General features: G+C 41.2%; 3 protein-coding genes across 6 annotated transcripts in view; all 3 read right to left on the reverse strand.

The window, feature by feature from the left end:
• Positions 1-99: 99 nt before the first annotated feature.
• Positions 100-700, reverse strand: LOC108033529 (uncharacterized). Its single transcript, XM_017107874.3, has one exon. The coding sequence runs from the start codon at positions 564-566 to the stop codon at positions 234-236; it is 333 nt and encodes a 110-aa protein (XP_016963363.1). The 5' UTR covers positions 567-700; the 3' UTR covers positions 100-233.
• A 1,217-nt stretch (positions 701-1,917) lies between these two features.
• Positions 1,918-3,768, reverse strand: LOC108033263 (apoptosis-inducing factor 3). Of its 2 annotated transcripts, XM_017107530.3 has the most exons (3): positions 3,744-3,768; positions 3,627-3,684; positions 1,918-3,558 (listed from the first exon to the last, which is right to left on the reverse strand). In XM_017107530.3, the coding sequence occupies exons 2-3, from the start codon at positions 3,643-3,645 to the stop codon at positions 1,949-1,951; spliced, it is 1,629 nt and encodes a 542-aa protein (XP_016963019.1). In that variant the 5' UTR covers positions 3,646-3,684; positions 3,744-3,768; the 3' UTR covers positions 1,918-1,948. The 2 variants fall into 2 exon arrangements, with proteins under 2 accessions (XP_016963019.1, XP_043950246.1); XM_044094311.2 differs by having other exon boundaries at positions 3,627-3,764.
• Positions 3,769-4,679: 911 nt separating this feature from the next.
• The window catches only part of LOC108034119 (LIM/homeobox protein Lhx3), a 31,185-nt gene continuing 13,964 nt past the window's right edge, over positions 4,680-21,900 (reverse strand). Inside the window, exons 1-7 of one of the 3 annotated variants that reach the window (XM_017108906.3) lie at positions 8,365-8,731; positions 6,762-6,936; positions 6,439-6,641; positions 6,178-6,370; positions 5,959-6,110; positions 5,088-5,282; positions 4,680-5,020 (exon numbers count right to left, since the gene is read on the reverse strand). In XM_017108906.3, the coding sequence (XP_016964395.1) occupies positions 4,719-5,020; positions 5,088-5,282; positions 5,959-6,110; positions 6,178-6,370; positions 6,439-6,641; positions 6,762-6,936; positions 8,365-8,473 (1,329 nt within the window). In that variant the 5' untranslated portion in view covers positions 8,474-8,731 and the 3' untranslated portion in view covers positions 4,680-4,718. Of the gene's footprint in view, positions 5,021-5,087; positions 5,283-5,958; positions 6,111-6,177; positions 6,371-6,438; positions 6,642-6,761; positions 6,937-7,032; positions 7,086-8,364; positions 8,732-21,900 lie in introns of those variants that run through there. The other 2 variants (XM_050885120.1, XM_017108904.3) reach the window with 2 other exon arrangements.

Below are 21,900 nucleotides of genomic sequence, written 5' to 3' on the forward strand. Positions count from 1 at the left end.
TAAGCAGGAAAACAAGCGCGACAAACGCACATTAAATTGCTTAATATGTGTGCTCGCAGTACCACTGGCCCCTAAACTGTTTTGTAATTTTATGATGAATTTTCTTTTTTTATGGTTGAACATTTAATGGTCAGATTTTACTTTCGTTACATTTAACGCAACTTGGCAGACATTTAACGAAAGACAAAGGTTTCACTTTTCAAATTTATCTGGTCGAGTGATGATAAACGAGCTTAGTCCATCCCGTTGGCAGAAGTGGCGCCCTGGTGGGGATCGCTGTCCAGGCTGGAATCACTGGTCTCTCGCCCAGAGCTGTTGGGGTTCGTGCTGCCAGTATTCTGTACCTGCTCTATGTAAGCTTGAATCCTGGGAATACCATGTTGTGGCACCGGAAAGTTGGGCAGCACCTCGCGGAATACAGTGTAGCGATCCCGAAACTCGACATCTACGTCCTCCGGCCGACGATCCTCTTCCTGGAGAGAATGCAGAAAGGTGTATAGGAACACTCTATTGGCGATGTGGCAATCAGGGAGCAGGGAGCGACCCTCCAGCTCATTGAAACACATGGTGCTCAAACTGGCAGTAGATCAGTCTTCTTTCCCTGGTTTGTGAAATGTATACGAAATTTGAAAGAACCAGCTTTAGGTCAAAATATTAAAATGAAAAAGGTTGTTTGTATTTTGAAAGTAAAAGCACGACAAAACTATTGTCGATCTGGTAAGTTAATTTGCATTGCATTTAAGTTATTCAAATATAATGTTCCCCTAAACACTTTTAACTTGATGTATAAACTTTTACTTTAAAGTAAGTTAAGTTTATTTTTTTTATTTAAATCTAATGATTGGTTAAACACATTCAATAGGATTCATGTACATTGCACAAGAAAACAAAGTTGCACTAATTAATTGGAATTTTATTATGATCGTTTTGCATGGCATATTGCATAATGTACCTGCTAAACTGTTAGCCCATCAAAGGTCTAACAAAAGAATGTTTTTTAATCCGAACGGAAGCAATCATATTCACATAAGTACAAACGTGCGATATGTATGTACAATATGAGTTGTGTTGCAAAAAAATATTTTTTCTTTCCGAATTACCGTTATATGGCTCTTTCGGCCGTTTTGATGTGGTCATTAACGTGTTTAAGCTGTCAGTAAATTGCTGAAATATAACTGCCCATCTCACATAGGGAATTACCCCATATAATGTATCAAACATTTAAACAAATTTAATTGGGGTCAAATAAACAGTAGAGGGCTATTTTGCCATACACACGTAGTACAATTTTCTGAATTAAAAAAAATAGGTAACCTAGTAAAATATATATATATTTATAGTATTTATTGAACAATAAAAAGTACTTTGGTGATTAAATTATTTCTTTAGTTTTTCTATTAAGTTGGTATTAAGGTAATGCGTCATTTTGGCTTTTTAGGCGCGTTTCTTCCCAATTCCTTAACAGGGGTATAGGAGTACCAACCCTTATAGGCTTGACTTGATGTCAGAAGCAGAGCACCGACCAAGAATCCCAGGAGCTTCATCTTCCAAAATGTTGTGACATTTGGGAATCGAATTCGCCTTTTATATCCATTTTGTAAGTAATTAAAGCGGTTAATTTAAATGATATACTTCTGGTGTGAACTTTCTTTGTAATATGTAACAATCCTTAACACTATTTAACCAGCTTGCAATACATTTCGTTTTTATTTTAAATTTCGAAAATACCTTTATATTTAACATTTTTGTGTCTGTTATGTGGAGAGCTTTTGTTAACAGACCTATACTGGCTTTACATTTCATCGCTAAGCTTTTATTTAACAGAGTCCTATTCTTCAACCTTAACAGACCATTTTATTAATTGTCATAAAATCGAAGTAATTTATTTTAAGTTTTATAAAATAAAATAAATCATCATGAAATAAAAATTTACTTTATTGCTATAGTTTTAGTTCATCAGCTTCTTTATCCAGTTACTCTTGAAGTTGGCGATTTGGCAGCGACACAAGCCCTTTTTCTGTGCTATGAGCTCCGCAAACTGGGCCACAATGGGATCCCGACCACAGGAGGCCACCGAAGTCACCTTGTCCCTATGGTCCACAAAGTAGGCCGCGAACTGCAGATCCTCGAGACTTCCGTCGATAATAACATCCTTGTAGGGACCAAAGCCGGCGGAACGAAAGGCCTTGCCAAAGATCACGGTGTAGAAAAAGGGTACAGCTTCCAGTCTTGCGATGTGGCCACACATGTTCATCGCAGCAGTGCGTCCGTGATACTGGGCCAAGCCATAGTGGCTTATATTTACCCGATCTGAGGTCCCACCCAGGATATGTGCATTGGTTATATCACCACCCGCATAAACATTTCTTACATTTGTCTGCAGAAAGTCGTTGACATCCACGGAGCCATTGGGATGGATTTCCACGCCAGAATGTTGCAGAAAGTGCGTATTGCATCGGCATCCGGTTCCAAGGATGAGCAGATCGCAGGGGATGCGCGTTCTATCCAATAGCTGCACGGCAGTCACTTCACCACGATAGTTTCCCAGGATCTGCGTTATGCCACTGCTCATGCGCAGCTTGACGTTATTATCCCCTAAAAGCTGCAGTATCCGCCTTCCTATCAAATCACCCAAGGTAGTTTTAAATGGTACATTCTGTCGAGCTACCAGGGTCACGCTGGCCGCCTTGGAAACCAGATGGGCGGCAGCCTCCACAGCCATAAAACTGGAACCCAAACACACCACTTGTGTGGCCTTGCCCACCAGCTTGAGTATGCTCCTGGCTTCGCCGATATCTCGAATAGTTCTTACATTTTCCAAGTTTACGCCTGGTATGTCTGGTCTTATAGCTGAATAACCAGTAGCTATATACAGTTTGTCATAGTGCAACCTCTTTCCATTGCTGCAATGTAGAATGCTGCGAAATGTATCCACCTTTTCAGCAGAAACTCCTAGACACACCTCTATGTCGTAGTCCCTGTAAAACTTATCGTTCCGAAGGTATAAGTGGTTGGCACTCTGATTTGAGGAGTTCATAATCTCTATCCGATCGTAGGGTAGGTGCTGTTCCCGACAGACGAGGATCACGCGGCCGGTGAAGCCCTCTTGCCGCAGCGTTTCCACACAAACAGCGCCAGAAGGACCTCCACCCACCACCACAAAACACCTTTGATCCTGCCAGTTACGCCTTACCATTTTCTTGATCACCTGCTTCTTTCGTAAATCAGTTCGCTTCACTCGCACCAGCACCTGTCCTCTGGAATCAACTTCAACTTGGTGGCAGGGCAACGAATCCAGACCGGGAAAATTCTCAATATCACCAGTTTCCAGGTTGAAACAAGCTCCATGCCAAGGACATCGCACCCGGTTCCTGGACAGGACCCCTTTTGACAGCGGAGCCCCACGGTGGGGACAATGTGCGCCAACAGCTCGCAGGATGTCATTTTGCTTGACCAGGAGGATACTGGTGCTCCCGTGGACTTCCACCTGCCTCATCTCATTTTCCTGCAGATCGGACTTATGGCACACAGCTACGGGATCGGTGTATTCACATTCTTCTGGAAACGAAAGCATTTTCAATGTGAGTTTTATACACAAACTGACAGGCTAGTAATGGAATACAAACTTAAAATGCAACTTTCCATACCAGAAATATTAGGACCTTCTTCATTACCAACTTCTTCCTGAAAAACTGGAAAGGTTAATACACCGCTAAAAAATAAATAAAACTTTCTGGCTTAACAGTTTTTGTTGTCTTTTATTCTTATGTGTCAAATAGTAATTTATTTCATCGCATTCGTTTTATCATGTTACGTAGTTGCTTTTACTGACATTTCTATTTGGTTGAAATATTTTTTTGGTATTTGTTTTTTGTTTTGTAAGATATAAATACGACATCACGTTTTCGTAATTGATATTTCTCCTATGCAATTTTCTTGTATTCCTATATAAAGCAATAAATAACTTGTTGATTTTTTTTTGGTTTTTTTTTGGGCTTGGGGCAGGGCCTAACCAATGTTGTGCTCGCGATGCCCCGCATTTGTTTGACGCTATACAGACTTAATTAATTTAAAATTCAGTTTTAGTTTCCATTCACTATACACAAATATACAATATTTACATGAAAATATCAGGGTTACGAATGTAAATGACAGAGCGAAGTAATCGTTCAGAAACAGATGTAATCATAACGCTTAGTAACATTCAAGCCGTGTTCTGGTGTATCTCAAGCTAAGCCCACCAATTGGCAAACCGAATTGAAATCAAGGATTTTGAGCAAATTGTGTTGGGTTTGGTTTTGGTTTTTGGTATGTTTGCGGTGTGGGACTTCTAAAAATTAGGAAGGCTTAGTGCGTAAACAATAGGGTATGGATTGTTGCCACAGCGTTGCCACATTTTGTCAGGAGCAAAGCTTTTTCTGTTGCTGTTGCAGCTCACGATGTTGCTGCTTCTACTGATGTTGCTGTTGCTGCTATTGATGTTGCTGCTGTTGGTGTTGCAACTATTGCTGTTGCTGCTTCTACTGCTGTTGCTGTTGACATTGCTCTTGCTGCTGTTGCGGTAGCAACATCTGTTGTTGCTGCTGCTACTGCTGTGAGCTTTCAATATGGCGTCGTCGCTACAGTTGCGACGAATGTTGCTGATGTTGCTGCTGGGCAGCGGCCAACAGCAGGCTTCGCGACTGCATCTCAAAATAACGCAAAAGCAGATTTGAGTATCAGTAATGTACGCCCGTCGCTGACGGATTGGGGGCGGCACTGACGCTCACACTGCCACTCCCACTGCCGCTGCTGCCGTTGTTGTTGTTGTTGCTGCTGCTGCCGTTGTTCGCGTTGTTGTTGTTGTTGGCGCTGGTATTGTTGGTGCTACCCGAATCGCCCAGCCAGGAGTCAGGACTGGGCGGAAAGTCGGGGTATCCCTGATCGGGACTAGAATCGTTGCTCAAGTCGGAGACATTGTTGCTACTGTGCAGGCGATGATGCGTCTTGCTGGCATGCAAACTGGAACCCACCGCTTGATCTAGAAAGTGAAGAGCGCACTTGATACCTTTCCGCGTGCAAGTACTGAGCCCGTTTCCACAACTTACCTATATTGGTGTACACAATATTATCCGGATAGGTGCCGAACGTGTGACCCTGGCCAACTGGCGGCGGCGAGCGGCTGCTCGGCGGATACTGCGACGGACTCGAGCTGCCGTGCATGTAGGACCCGCGGATGCTGTGCGGCGAGGCGCCCTCGTCCAGGCCCAAATTGACGGTGCTGTAGCTGTCGTTGCTCAGATCTGCGAAGTGGAGGAGATCATTAAATATTAAAAAGTTCGAAGTGTATGGGTTTTACAGCTGACTTCAGTGAACGGAAAATACGTGGGGAATATTTTAAATTAAATTAAGAAGATATGACCCTATGAAAAGTACAGAAAAATATTAAGACACAAGCCATTCAAAAACTCTGGCTAAAAAAATATCTGAATATTTTAAATAGTCCGTCTGTAGCTTTAAGTTGTCACAACAATTTTATTTTCTAGCATTTTTAAAGTATAAAAAGAGGGAAAAGGGAAATTTTTCCCTTAAAAATGTTCTGTCATATTTGTAAGGAACATTTCAATTTGTTGTTCTTCTCTGGATGTGACTATTAGGCTAAAATTGCTTTCCTAAATTAATATTCCTTTTGCAATTCTGTAGGAAAGGTTATAAAGAGAATGGTTTAGGGAAAGGTTTTGTATTTTAAATTATAAAAGTATATTTATAACTTATTAAGTTGTATAAGTTTATGATCCAGTTAAAGGGTTCTAATCCTTAGCTTATCTTATAGTAAAAACCGAGAAGAGGTTTTAAAATGTGATTTGACAGACTAGAAATGCCAATTTGATTGATTGACTTATGCCTCACAGAGGGTTTTCTATTCTCCTTGGGATTTATAATGTCTTCTCTGTAATCGGAACAAGCTTAGGCACTCACCATGGTGACTGAAGCTGTCGTAGTCGACCTTCAGCTCATCCTTGTCGAGGAATTTCTCGGTGCGCGGCGAGCAGTTGCCCTTCATCGAGCGGAAGTATTGGCTCCACCGCGTGCGCCCCGCGTCCTTTTTCAGTCGTTTCTCCTTGGCCCGCCTGTGAAAGGATGCTTTTGGCGTAAGTAACTTGCTGAGAAAAGGGGGGTTCACCTAGAAGGACGCACCTGTTCTGGAACCAGACCTGCACCACCCGCATATCCAGGCCCGTGTCCTGCGAGAGCTGCTCACGTACATGGCGGGCGGGCTTGGGGCTGTTGTTGTAGGCGGTTTTCAGGGTCTCCAGCTGCTTGGCGGTGATCGTGGTGCGCGGTCTCTTGTTCGGCTGATCGCCATCCAGAGAGCCGTCCAAATAGAGGCCTGCAAGGGGGTTCCAGGTTCAAGTTTAAAATACACTTATTGCCAATCTTTCGTAATGGATAACACACCCTTGGCCTTGGCCTCCTCGTAGTCACGCTTGCAGATCAGCTTGCGATCCTCCATCAGGTAGAACTCGTCGCCGGTGTTCAGGGTGCGGGAGCACATGGCGCACAGGAAGCACTGCAGATGGTAGACGTTGTCCTGGGCGCGGCGCACCACCTGCGTTGGCGGTATGCCCATATCACAAGCGGAACACTTTGTACCGTAACGTCTGTTCGACCCGAACATTGGCAAATGCGACATGGAAGGAGATTTTTCATTAAACCAATTTGGCCTATAGGAAACCCCTCTGCGGAGATGCAGTCCCTTGGCATTTGAGAAATTTACTTACTTGAAGAAGTCCTCTTTGCAGAACAACTGGCCATTCCGCGCGAAGCACTTGTCGTTCAGCTGATTATGACACTCGCTGCACTGCAGGCACTTGGCGTGCCACGTCCTTTCCAGCACTTTGAGGATGAAGCGGTCCAGGATCAGCTCGTGGCAGCCACCGCACTTGGGGATCGTAGCTATAAGAAACCCGGAAAATATCCAGTTAATTGCTTTCGATCTTACAAAGCTGCGATTCTATGTTGCATTCGGGGTCGGAGACTATTATTCTTTACCCATTTCGATTAAAAAATTGCCTTTTCTTTCTTTCTTGCTTAGCTAAATCTTTTCTTTGTGCACAAAATCAAATCAAGACAATATTTAATTGAGCTATTTGATTCTAAATTGAATTTGCTTTTGTCGTCTATTTAAAAAGTCACTATATAGAAACATCAATATCTGATTTGAGTATACACGTATTTCAAACCTTTATCTTTTTTATAGTTTTTAAAAAAGGATAAAGGAAGCGAGAACTTTATACTCCTCTTAAAACGTCTATAACAAATAAATTTTAGTCGAAAGGATATTATCCTTGAAGATTTTTATTACTTTTTGTTTTTAACTTTAAATAATACGTATTATACGTATTAGTTTTAGATTGTATTATAATCTAATGGTTAACCCATTTTTTTTGGGCGCCACATTCACAAAATTGTGCTATTGTAAAGTTCAGACTATTTTAAACCGACTTGAGTATTTTTAAAGCCTTTGTTTCCTGTATTTACTATAATCGTTAAATACATAAAAAAACGGGGAACAGTTTTTACGTGGAAAAACAGGTTTTAAGCCTTTTCAAAGTTAACATTTTTAATAACGTTTCTTCTACTGTTTATTTCAACCCCGTTTGGAACCTTTCTCCGTATAAATATCTAGAATTTATTAAGGCGGGGGGTGAAATAAACACGATTGTTATCCATTACATTAGTAATTGTTGCTCGAATAAATATTAAATAATCATTTAAATTAGACGCAAATCCGTTGCACTTTGTTGGTATCAAACAGAGGTTGGCAGCATCCCATTAAGCGGGAGTAGGGAAAAGTCTGCTTAGGCTCTGCCAGCTTACGTACAGTGTACAATGTCTACACACACACACATCCATAAGCTGATCCCTGCAAATTTCCACACGATTGAAAGACAACATGTATAAAACCATAAATGGAAATAGCAATTTAAAAAATTGTTTTCTCCTATAATCGGTCGAGTGGTTTTTAGTTTTAAGATATCTGTATATGCTTTCATTTTAAAACGCTTAACATTGTAGGTCACAAAGTTGAATGGCTTTGAAATTGGTTTGAAACATTTAACAGTCAACTTGCTATTTTAGCCGTTTTGGAAAAACATAAAATACATGTCAACTATTTATGTCACTTTTTAATTTGTTTTTTTTATGTTTTAAATTTTGGTAAAATAGGACATAAATAACGTCATGTTGGATTATAGTTCCTTGTTGCCGTGTCGGAAACCTAGCGAAGGCTTCAGTCTTCCAGCCTTTATGACCCACTAAGAAGACAGTACGGACGCAATGCCGAGGTCACAGCCCCTTAGGCCCTTCCCAAATGTGACTTACATAGTAAGAAATCTGGCAATTGACTCAAATTAATCGGCGGTACGCGGTCATCACATTTGCCATTGGACAGGAAGTCACTTTTGAACATCATTAGCTTCAAAAGTTCCATGCTGTTGGCGGTGGAAATCCCGACGCTCCTTGGTATTGGATATATTCTCTATGCACAGCAATCAAACATCACTTTCACTATTTCACATCGTGGCTGTTGTTGATCTGATCCACATTTTGCTTCCTTTCAAGTAATGCGATATTTGTTCTTTTCGATATTTATTTATTTTTTTTAATTTCTTTATCGGCTTGTCTGGTTGTCTATCGTTATCACAGAATTTTAGCTGCACGAATGACCGGGAAAAAACCGAGCGGCAACTTCGAGGCTTGGAAAGCAACTGACGACTAACGGCACACGATGCCGTTGCTTATTGGGGAGGGGGTGGTCTGGAAACCACACAAGCACGCACACAGACAGGGGCTGACATAATCACAGCTGGAAAGGGAAACCCAACCCTTAGCACTTCCAATTGGAAAGCCGATTCAGCTGCACCCTGTGCCAAACGTTTGTTGTTGTGCCGACTGTGCCAGTTTTCCAGCCTGGCCTTTTTCGCTATTCTGCCCTCAACAATTGAGTTTGGGTTGGTCGCCAAAAAAAGAGGAAAAACAAAAAGCGGGGAAACTGCATTGTAACACTTTGCCACATTCCATTTTCCACTGACATGCGTGCGTGTGTGTGTGTGAGTGGGGGACGGGGGTTCTTTTGGCTTTTTTGTGTGTTTGTGCCTGGGATTGGTTGTTTTGTGTGCGTCGACGTCGCCTGCAGTTTTCGGGGAGTGGTCTCTCGAAAAAGCTCTTTTCAACTCGGCTTTTTTGCCCACCAGCCCTCTCTTTCTCGCACTCGACCCATCTCTCTTGCACTCTTCTGCCCTCCGACTCGTTCTCTCTCGTTTTGTTGGCAAATTCGGTTGGAAAACACACTGGGTGTACTAAAAATACTCATAAACATGTTTGTATTGTTCTGCACTGCAGTTCGCCTGGCTCTTCTTCTTGCCTGCCATATCCTGCCTGCATGCGTGTGAGTGTTCGCTTGTGTGTGTGTGTGTGTGCGCACTTGGCTGCCATTGCTCGTTGTTGTGTCATTGTTTCGTAACTGTGAAAATGACCTTAAAGCCGTTAAATAGCTGACTGACTGACTCCGAGCGACCGGCTGATCGAGAGCAACGTCTGCGCACCTGACCCCTGACCCCCAAGACCTCAGCCGCCCACAGCCCACGCAGAGAAATAAACAGTAAATATTTTCGTCCTGTTAAAACAGATTTTCTTTCCTAAATTCTAAACAGAGCTCTGGCCTTTCAATTTGTAGGTGTATTTCAAAACTTACTGGAAAGAGAACGACTGAAACATTATATTTGTTTCTTAGCTTCATTATAATATTTAACATTGCTTAAGAATGTATTCTGGAATTGATTTCCTTTTAAACATTACTTGAAGCCTTCTTTTCAAATCAAACTAAGATTTGGCATTTAAAAGGCATCTCATTATTATAGTTCTAAATATAATATTATTAGAATAAATCTAAACTTTATACTACTAAGCTATAATAAAGAATTAAAAGAGTTTTTGTAAAGTGTATGAAGCAATTTTATATACCAAAATGTTGTTTCAAATGTTATTCCATTCTTGTTTGCATATTCTTTATAGAGGGGAGCGGAATCTTAACCGTATGTTTTTTATAAAAGATAACCTAGGTGGTTTGATTTTTTCTCAGTGCTTTAAAGCACTCTTGAACGTTTCGACCATTCGTCAGTCCGTCACTCAGTCGGCTGGTGAAACGAGACGAACGACTGTGAGCTGCCAAGTGGTCGGCGCTCTCGGCCTCTATGGTCTCGGCCATTTTCCAAAAGCCAAAATGTGCGTGGCCAAAGGACCGACACCCACACACTCGCATTCAAACGAGAAGTCCCGCACACTCTCATTTGGCATTCGGACTTTGGACGTTTTAAAGGCTCTTCTTTGTAATTTGACTTGACAGTCGGGCTGGAATATTTTTTGACATTTTTTTCGGTTTAAGTTCTTTATGGTTTTTGTGATTTTATTCATCTTGGCATGTCACACTGGACAATGAAAGCGGTTCTAAGGAATACAAAATGCTATGAACCTTATTTTTATGAAACTTACTTTAGTTAATTATTTTCTGTAATTTTTATAAAACGTTGCTTATTTAATCCAGCATAGTATATAAGTATGTTATATAAAATTGTTTTTCAAATACCCATAAATATTTATTCTTTCATTCATTCATTAATTGCCGATGTCCTTCAAAACCAAGCAAAGTTGCAGCTTTAATATTTGTAGTCTACTTCTTGGGGATTTTCCAGACCTTTAGGAAAACAGCCCGAGAATTGAATAATACAATTGTGTTCCTCAAATGAAAGAAAACCGATACAAACTCATAGCCGAAAGCGACGTTGTCAGGACACGACAACAGGACAACAGAATTCACAACAAAAAGAGCGAAAAGAAAAGGGAATTTTTTGAATGGCTGCCCTGGGTAAAATGGCGGCATCCCAATCGAAATTGAGCGATACGCAGGCAAACAAGGCTATACTACAACAAAATATTCGCATTTATACTTATCCTTGTCGCTAAGCATTATCTGGGCAGCAGGACAGCAGGTTTTGCGAAGTCCCGAGGGGAGCTTACGGCTGCTAGCAACGGGAAAAAGGCAGCCAAAGCTGGGATTACGTCCCGCCGAGCCCAAAAAGAAGCTATTTTCTCCCCCCATGTTCCCGGCACTAGAGCAGGTTTTAAGCTTGCAGGGACGGTTTTTCAAAAATTCATATAGCCGAAAGACCCGGTATGCTCTTCATTCCGACTCCTCGAACTGGACACTCGCAACTTTACGAATCGCCTCCTTTTCGTCCAAGCTTGTGGCTTGGTTGCAGCGGACGCAAGACAAAATCATCAACTCATCAACCCCGTGGGCTGCGGGCGGTTGGTGATGGAGTGGGCGCAAGGATACACCCACACACCAGCCGCAACAACAAAAACATGCTCTGGGGGTTGCGGGCACGCCCTGTAAAATGACTGGCCTGCAGCGAAACCAGCTAAAGTAACGCTGGAAAGATATGCTATACAAATATCCCACAATATTAAAATTGAAGAAAAAGAAAGTTCTAAATAACAAAATTAGTCACTCGGCGCTGTAAACTTCAAGTTAAATATAGAATAAATTATTGCATTTTAAAATATTGTCTTAAAAGCCAATTAAAAAAGCCGCTTCTGCACTATTTTAGATTCTTGGAACTTTACTTTTGTTTGGTATGGTATGAATTTTTGCTGACTTTTACATCCAGTTTCCTTTTCCCCTTTTTAATACATTTTTTAACACAAGCTTTTAATCGAAAATAAAATAAATAATAAAATTTGGCTGCTTAAAGTTTTAACTATACGGCAATTGAACAATGTAGGAAATACCCAGAATAGTTTATACCTGACTTATAGCTAAGAACTCCATTGTAACACACACACCTTCAAGGCACTGGCATACCATACTTTAAGAATGAACAATTAATATTACCAATTTAGTCAGTATCACGATGGCGTCACCCCTTAACGATTTTCCGGCAGTCTAGATTACTACATTTTTTTTTAAGTGTGCCCTTGGCTAGAACCTGCTCACCATTTTCCGATCCAAGCTGCTGGCTTTCGAAGTTGCAACGCGTGGGCCAAAAGTCTCTTGGCGCTTTTAGCTTGTCTTGTTGCCTCAACGTTAAAACCTAAAAGCGCGACCACCTCCCACCTTAATGCCTTGAGCTTACACTTTCGTATTGTTCAGTTTATGAAATATATATAAATTTTTTTTCCATTTGGCTTAGCTGGCTTAGATCTTTCTAAACCCTACCGTATTGGCGGAAAAAAATGAGCAAAGTTTACTGTAAAGAATGAACTATTTTTTAAATACTAAAAAATCATTAAATGTTAATTTGTGAAGTCTTGTAAACATATTTTATATTGTTTTTTCAAAAACGCAATGTATATAACATATAACAAAGGTAAGCAAAAGTATGAACCTATAATTAATTTATAGTACTTTTATTTGTTTGATCTTTTAGATACCATTCCAGTGTTATAATTAGCTTCCTTCTCATCAAATTTGTTTTTGCCGGTGCTGACATCTGTTCAGATCCTTTCGAACTAATTAGATTGACAACTTAATTGAGCTTCTCCACCTCAAAACGCAGGTATGTAAGAGTGCGCGCCAATTGCCAGTCGACAACTCCAACAGCAAATGACCATAATCAACATGGATAGTATGGATGTATGGAGGTGGACTGAAGTCACTCTACTCTGTAGGCTATACAGGTCCACCTCCTCCATTAGACCCTGCGCAGAGACAAACAAAAGACCCATTTAGATAAAGAGTCCGCAGCTCTAAGTCATAATCATAATAGGGGGCGGCGGCGGGTTGAGGTTCGGCCACTATTTATATGCCCCACGAAACACATTCCCATTCGAAGTCCACCTCCCACAAAGTGACCAACTAAAAGTTATTACGCAACGCCCGATGCACTTTGAAAGGGGTAAAAAAAGATAGATATCGTCCTGCCAGAAGGCACCGAGCAGACCCAAGTCATAGAGCAAAATGCGCGATAAAATATTGAAAGCACTCGAAAAGCATTAATAAAACGGCATCGCCACCGAGGGTTGGGTAAGTGGGCACACGTGAACCTTACACCTCCGCCATGGCCCGGGTCAGGAATAAAAAAGGGAGAGGGAGTCGGGACTCGAGCACTCCAGGAGACGGCAGTCCCCGCCAGCTGTGCCTTCATCGCGTGCGTGCCACTCGTTTGCCGCGGCACGCATCCATTAGGATTCAAATTGTGCGCGGTGGCGTCGTCCTCGCAGTCATTTTTATGCGCCGGCCTCTTTGACTTTGCCTTTTTTATTGAACATACCCTTTCAGTGGGTATTTCAAAAATACTACTTTCTATTTTCAATTTTTATTTGCAAAACTGGCTTACATATTAAATAGATACTTGCAAAAATAGGCATTTCTTTTACCTCAGATTTCCTAAACAGAAAATAAGTATATTCAAAAAAAAAAATGATATTTAAGTGCTAACGATAATGATCTAAAAGATTAGATTAATATAGATTTAAGGATGTATTTCATTCTAATGTACTAAGATCATAAAATGCCAGGACTAAAATAGAATTCTCTTTTTTTTACTACATTTTGTAGGCTTTTGTAGGTAAATTCATATTTCTCAAATTAAACTTAATGATTTTATAAAATTATATCATTTATTATTTTCAGTTTGAAACTGTTTAATGATCTTCTATTCTGTTATATATCTTAATAGATTTCAAAATTATAGTTGCATAAGAACAAGCTAATGCAATTTAATCACATAGTTAATTGTAATAATTGCACTTCCCACATAGGGTATATCCTCTGCCATTACAGAGTCAGAATTCCATTTGGGCTGGGCCTGGCTTTGGTTACAATTTGGGAGCTGAGTAGTTGCACGCGTCGTCACTTTGCATAGGAAGAGCAGGGCGTCATCTGCAAGGCCTCGTAGTCCAGGCAAAAGAACACGAGCGAAATGGCCGCCGCATATTATCTAATTAGCCGGTACTTGAAAACAACATTACGAAACAAAAAGTTTCGCCATTTGGGGGCAACAATGTACAAAAAAATTGACACTCAGCCAGGGTTCATTTGGGGGCGAGAAATAAAGTTATTTGACTGCTGGTTTGAAAAATTAAGTGGGGTGGGACAAGAAAAGACATTAAAAAAGTTATAAAGGCTTATAAAGACCACAGAAGTCAATAAAAACGTTTTGATGGTGACTCCTTGAAAAGAGTTTCGGGAAGGTAGGCTCCAAGGACTTAAATGGCTTGCGAACCTCCATCAAAACATACAATTAGTGGTTGTTTAATTGGAAAAACAGATTGTACATTTTTTAATTTTTTGCATGAATAATAAAACAAATGCAACAATAATAAGCAAAACAACGCTTTATTTAATGGAATCGACTCTTTACTCCTCTAAAAGGTGAACGGGGAAACGCTGTTAAATATCGAAGAATCTAGATTTATAATACATACATGTTACCCTGTTTATAATATAGGAAAATACCACAACAAAAAATGTGGAGTCAACAGATGTGAGTAAACCCCTTTATATTTCCCGTATAATTCTTTAAAAATTGGTTCGTTAAGGAAACCCCTACGTTTTTCAGTATAAAAAGCTTTTGAATTTGGGTTTAATACTTTTACTAGCACCCAACTCCTTTATATCTACCTCTGCCGAATCATTATATAAAACATCTCGCCTTTTAATACTACTCTGCCTATCTCAATAAAATAGAAACAGGAGCAGAGATATAACTCCACCACTAAGTCATTTTTCAGGTCAATAGATTTGACTAAAGAAAGACGATGGGTGGATGGCCGGTGCTCTTTCCCTGAGTGGGAAACTATTTATCATAAAGCAGCGGCGGTGTCCAGAACAAAGGGAAAAAAGGAGATGGGAGCGCCGTCCTGGCAACGCCCCCATTTAAGCTTTCAGGGAGTGGGTCTGGGACTCCTTGAACGAAACGCGACGAAACTGGCAACGCATCTGTTCCAAAGCATTTATCAAAATGTCAATGCAGCACTTAACCAAATCCATTAAGTAACTTCGCCTTAGCCTCCGCGTCCGCGTCCGCAGCCACACTCGTTCATTCAGCCAGTTCGTCATCCAGTCAGTTTGCCATGCATTCATTCATCTATTCATTGGCCATAAAAAGCGCCGGCTATTGTGATCCACAGCCCAGCAAATCCAACCACCCAGCCACCCACTCGCCGAGGGAACCCAGGAAACCGAGCCAACCATGGGCAAGCGGGTAAATGCGTCCATTTAGCGGCAAACAAGCGACAGATCCGCTTGTAATCCTTTAAGTGTATGCAGCGCCAGTCGTGGATATAGATGGGTTTGGAAAGGGGGCGGGTGCTGCGCAGGACTCCTGGGGCGGGGCAGAGTCAGTCTGGTGACAGCAAGTGCAATAATTTGTTTGCAGTTTTCCCCGTTAAGTGCTCTATTTTGTACAAATGGAAACATCACCAGCCAAAGGAAAAGCGCTCTTGTTCGAGGGTGTTGCCGCTATCCTGACCCTCATTTTCATCCTCGTCCTTCCGTCCCTCCCACTCCATATCCTTCCATCGCTGTCGCTGTTGTTGTTGCCCTAACGAAATCAATTCGACAAAGTTAAATAAAGACGAAACGAAGGGTGGCGGACAAAAGGACTCGCCCTGGCTCGGATCGCGACTGACTCGGAGCTGCCTCATTGACAAAGTCAAGTTCCGAGTGGAAGGGATATGCAGCGAGGGCGGCACAGTGGGAAGAAATCATAAATTAAATTGATCAAAAATATATGAAATTTTTAAGATGGTAACTAGACTAAAATAAGACTGAAGTACAAAAATAAAATCATTTAATGGTTAAAAGGTTATTTTTACTATTTAAACAATTATAATTATTTATGATAAATATAATATAATTGAATCTAATGTTAAAAAGGATTGTTTTTCGATTGGAAAATACTTTTTAGTTGAATAGCAAATATAAAATAAGTAAATACAAATTCAAGTACAAAGGTTTTTGCTGCTGTAAGCAAAAATAAGTATATTATGTTTGATATATTTCCCTCTTAACAGTACTTAACAAGTTAAAAATTTGCAAAACTATATCAAAACTACTTTATTATCTTTAAAATAATGTTATGAAGGGGAGAAACTTTTGCTACAGTATTCCCAGTTTGTAGATACAAGAAATATTTAACGGATAATATGTAATATCTAGAAGCTTGGACCAAGTGTACACCCCTCTACGGAACCACAAATAAGGATGGAATATCCGAACGACCGCCGTTGAGCTCTCGTTTATGACAAAATCCCGCTGTTTGTTTTCAGAGGACTGCGCTCCGCGCACACAAAATATTCATTGCCTCTCCATATTTAAGGACGTCGCCCCGAATGTCGCTGGGTGTTAACAAAGCGCAGCACCACCAGTCGGTAGTGGGTTAATGTTGGCGTAAACTCGACGGGCGCATTGATGACATATTGGCGGAACTCGGGGTACTTTGCTCTACATCCCGTGATGTTAATGCTTTTAATGTAATAAAAGCATTTGCAGCGTTTAAGGGCGTTTCTGCATGGGTGAGTGGTTGGTTCTTGGCCTGAAATTGGACAGGTTTTCGGTTTGTTCTCACTTGTTGCCACGATCGTTTATGTCACTTGTCAACAACAAGTAAAACAATGCAGCCCCCGGAACCTTTTCAGCAAGACAGTAGTCCAAGGATTTCGGATATATTTATATCCTTCTCCTATGACCACTGACCTCATGAATAATCCGGTTTCCGGCAAAAGGGAGCGTCAGGTCCCGAGGAAAACTGGTTTTCAGGACACTCCCTCTCTGTTCCAGCCAGGTGAAGACAGGCAGGCAAGTTTATTGTGAAACTAAAATGGGTATGCCATAAAAAGAACGGCTTGGTGCTTAACCTTTTGAACCCCTCCGAACTCCGAACTCCAGCTCGCAACTCCAAACTCCGAACAAGGGTGCTAAACTTTATTTTTTGGTAAAGTGAAAACAAAAACTAGCCCCTCTCCATGGCCAAGCTTTTTGCTGCAATATGTTGCTGATTATGCCGCTGGGATTAAGTGTCAGTGGGTTCGCTGCCGTCTACCCAACTGCATAATGACCTTAATCAATTTGCCCAGCAACCCCCGAGAAAGGCGGTTCGATGCCGAGTTAGCAGCAGCACTTCAACTTCAACTGTTGCATGTAGATACACTCGTGTGTCTGGCCGGAGAAGCGAATCGCTTAGCCCAGAGGAAGTCATCGATATATTGAGCCAGGGCAAACGGAGCAATAAAAAAATAAACAGAACACTGCGGACCTCCTGTAACTGGAGATGAGTCAGTTTGGCCTGGGCGAGGAGCAACCCTCGACTCGACTCGACTCGCTAAGTGGACTCATCATCCCGAACACGCGACTCGAAACCGGGGCCCAACCCTCCTCGGATAGTTATCATCGTCATATGGAAATTCTAGCCGCGTGGAAACTCCGGGAAAAGCGCGTGCGGCTTAGTCGCTACTTAGGATTCCCTTTAACTTTTCCAAGTGACGTTGCACTGAGGTGACGAGAGCTCAGTACTCGGAGCTCGTAGGTGCGAGCCACGCACTTGACTTGTTAGCCACGTTAAAAGCGGCTCACACGTGCCTGCAATTAAGGCTGAAATGGTAACTCAATACGGAAACAGGTCTGAGGTCTCCTCCGCCGTTTAGTCGTGTTAGCACGAAGCCTTCTTTCAGCGGTACACTTACAAAATGTTAAATTTGAATCTTCTTTCAAAGAATAAAATTGTAACCTAATTATTTTATTTCTTTAGAATAATAAAAGCCCATAATGATAAAAAAAACGAACCCAGAATTTGTCATAGTTATAGTTGGTTATATACTATTATTTATTACTATTTATTTACTTATGGAACTATTAATTCCTTAAAACTAGAGTTGACATCTATTTTCATATAATTTAACCAACTTGTATTATATTTCCAATCCCATCTATCTATATCGCTATTTCTTCGGCAGTGTACCTGAAGTGCGTGTGCTCAGCACCCTAAAGCTGTCTTAACCAGATAACTACCCATCTCCGACGACTGCGACGACGAGCAGAGCAGGTTCATTTCCATTAACCGGCAAAAAGGCGTTTAAGTTAATAGCAATGGCCCCCGAACTCCACCCACCACTCCGGGCCATCCTTTCTGGGACTCCGGAGTGGGGAATCCGGGGGCGCAGAGTACTGAGCACGGAGTACCGACTACGGACTCCCCTCCATTAGCGCGTGCCGTGCCTCAACCGACGGCGTGTTGCACTTTGGCTTTGCCACTTTTAGTGTTTCATAATTAAAAATGTTGCCGGTGTCGTGTGGTCGCCACGCTCTCCGGTTACACCGGCTACCAAAGCCTCCATGCCATCAGCTCATACAATATTAAGTCATGGGGACGCACAGGACCCAAACCCCAAGACGGAGAGCCCCATCTGCAGCTGGGCCATTTTGTCGCCTGTTTTGCCGCCATTTGCCAAGGTGAAAGTCTTTTTGGGCACCTTTTAATGCGTTTGCTTTTAATTCCGGGCCGTGAGCACTTACGGCCTTGCCCCACCGTTCTTACAACACCATTCCTGCCCCACCATTCCTGGTCATTCAAAGTAAGTGGCAACAAAGCGTTGCGACATGTTTACCTCGCCTTTCAGCAGGTCCTTTTTTATTATGCCTATTATAATTTACTTTATGCATTTGTTTCATATTCCGTTCTCCTTACAAGCACTCGGCAGTCTGATTAAGTCCTTGTGGAAGGGTTTTCTAGGGCAGGATATTTGTGGGGTGCTATGGTGCCGGTTGTGTTTTTCCTTGGCATTTATGCAATTTGTTAATTGTGGTTCCATTGTCTTCTAAATGGTTTGTTACGGCATTTTCCTTTCCTCTAGAAGGTTTTTCTATTATATGAATTGTTTCATTTTTCAAACTAATGCAGTCTGGCATAACATGACTTTGGAAATCTAACCTGTACTTCCAATATTTCTTGCTTTATAGTCGAAAAGCTTTATAAAGTATATACAGGCTGGTCGATCTAGCCATATCCGTCTAACCATTTCAACGCTATAAAATGTAGAATGTTTGGTATTAGGCATTCTCTCGCAGCGCAAATGTGTTCTGGCGGCCACAATTACATAAATTTTGATTCAGTGTAAACTGAAATTGATTTTATTGATTAATAGCTAAATCTAAATTTTAAGAATGGTACCAATCGCAATATTAGTTTTAAAGTAATTAATAAAAAGGCATTGGAATGGTAGAACCGCTAATGTCCACTAGGTGTTCGGAATACAGAGTAATTTTATTTTAATTTAAATTTGAATCAGATTAAGGGGTATCCGATAGTCAAAGCACTCGAGTATATTAATCTCATTTTTTTAAAATAATTGTTTTTTAATTTTACAATACCACTTATTCTTTTTTGGCCCGCTTAGATTTCCCAACTAACCGACCACACTAATAAACCACTAAACATTAGCAGCCGACAAAAACTGCATTGAATTCCTTGCTTTAACCAAAAATTAACTGTCAAATATGTTAGTTCAACAATTTGAGAGCAAAAACTGCTTGTCGGGACAATTGGACCAGGAAAAAGGAGGCAGTGGGCAGTGGGCGGGGCTGTGGGGCTGTGGGGCGGGCGGCGTGGCAGGGCGCACTGCGGGCCGTGCAGCACAATAACTTTTCAATTTATGGCGCACATTCCATCTGACGGCCATTAAACAATGGGATCCACTCGCCACACACATTTTCCTATTTTCTGTACTTTTCATTCTTTTCCTTTTCAGTTGTTGATTTTTTCCCTCTTTTTTTGAATCTTTTGTAGTACGCTTGGCTTTCGGCTACTTTGCAAAAAAACATTTTGTTCCGTGGCTGTTATTTCTGTTCTTTTTTTGTATTTTTTTGCTGGCAAACAAAAGGCGCTCGCCCGTTGGCAGCCATTGAAGCGTCAAGTCCGAGCTGCAAGCTGACCAAACGACCACCGGCACCCTTGACCGTAGCTGTAAAACGTCACAGAAAAAAGGTTTACGGTCGGAAAAGTGCTGGAGATCCGAAGAATAGGCGACAACGACGACATGCCAAGCCCATGTCCGATGATGTCCGATGGTGGAAATGTTGGGAGGCTGGGAAGTGGACCTCTGGTCCTCTCGCATTTCCAATTTTGAGGGCTCCCCAGCCCGGGACCCATCATCAATCGGGTTCGCCTCCGCCTCGTTGAGCCGCCTTTATGGTTATGGACGGTACTTTTCCGTCTCCTCCGCCACTGCGTCGTGGTCTTGGACCAGTCCGTATTGTGTCCCAATGGCAACTTCATCAAGCTGGCAGAAACCATCGGGTATGTCAAGTCCCCGGTCCAATACAACCTCTCCGTGCACACAAGCGAATCTTTAGGAACTTTTCAAAAGCAAATAAAATATTTTTAGATACAAAAAACAGTCCTTGGCATATATTTTGGCATTTCTAAATCAAATAAAAAACTCGCTTTTCTAGCAGACATTTTATAATACATGTTATTCTTTAAAAATCGTATTATTTTACTTATCATTAAATATATTATACTTCAATATTATCACTCAAAATTCATAGAAAAGTTAACCATTTGTAATCTAGTTTTTTAAATTTAAACCTAATAATTATTTATAAAATTTACATCAATATACGGTCTAGTTAAATATGAAGATTAAAGATTTATTTAGTGTAAATTACAATTTTGAAAATAAATACTTAGGCTACTCTTTATTCTAATACCTTCTTCACCATGATTACATTTGGCAAAATTTAAACATACAACAACTGTTGATGTTTGAGTGTACGTAGAAGAGCCAAAAGTAGAAACAGCAGGCAAAAAAAAAACAAAACAAAAAATGGTAGAAGAAAAAGGTTTATTGCGGTCTCTATAAAAATACACACTTGGGGTGATTTCCTCCTTTGAAGCCGGCACAAAACGTCCTAGGTGTGGGTGGGATGGCTGGTATATGGTTTGGCAGGGAATCGCTTGGGTTGGGTTGGGTTAGCCAGAATTGTTGGGGGTTAGGTGGGTAGGTGGTTCTGCTCGGTACGTCTGCTCTAACGACTTCGTTTCGGTGCCCATTTTATTTGCCTGCTCCGAGAACTCGACTACTCGACTGTGCTGTGCTCCATTATCTTGGCTTTGCCTTTATGGTCTTTTGTGTGCGTTTGATGAAGCCAAGATGGCGCAGAAAATGGCTGGCCAGGGCCTGGATGCGGGGTGGCTGGGAGGCAACTCCAGCGAACGATGGGTGGGAAATTGGGGGAGCAGGGATCTGGGAACTGGGAGCAAAGAGCCATTCCAACCAGCCTGCCCGCCTGTTGTTGAATTATCAGCCACAAAAATGGACGTCGCCATATTTATAAAGGAGGCGGAAATGCAAAGTGTGCGCTCGAACGGAACCCCAGAAATCTCTGTGCAAAGGAGGGAACACATTGGGATACGGATTCAAACTTGACTTAAATTTATGCGCCTCTCTTTAAGGGGAAACACTTTACTTTTTACAGCTTCACATTCTGGAGCTTCCTTTAATTAAGTTAAAAATACAGTAAGGTATACAAAAACTTTCCATTGACTTAAATATCAAAATTTTAAAAAATGGTCTTCAAAACTAAAAAAGTATAAGCAAATGGAATTGTTATTTTAAAAAAATGTATCCAAAAACTTCGGAAAAGTTACATTAAAAATTAATTTTAAATGTAGTGCATGTTAAACTGAGTTATACTCATTATTCCTTGTCAAATATTTAAATTAAGAAAGGAAAATAAGTTTTGCACCTTCATAAGATATGCATCTGTTACTATTGGATTATTTCTGCGCGAACATAAAAATTGTCTGCGATTTATGAGTTATTTTTATGGACGTTCCTTCACGTGACAAATAAAGTGCA

This window comes from Drosophila biarmipes, chromosome 2L, assembly GCF_025231255.1.
Source record: "Drosophila biarmipes strain raj3 chromosome 2L, RU_DBia_V1.1, whole genome shotgun sequence".
In the NCBI taxonomy this organism is placed as follows: Eukaryota; Metazoa; Arthropoda; class Insecta; order Diptera; family Drosophilidae; genus Drosophila; species Drosophila biarmipes.

Bases quoted from the DNA above. Each gene is read 5' to 3' on its own strand.
- LOC108033529 (XM_017107874.3), bottom strand. From the start codon at position 566: ATGTGTTTCAATGAGCTGGAGGGTCGCTCCCTGCTCCCTGATTGCCAC.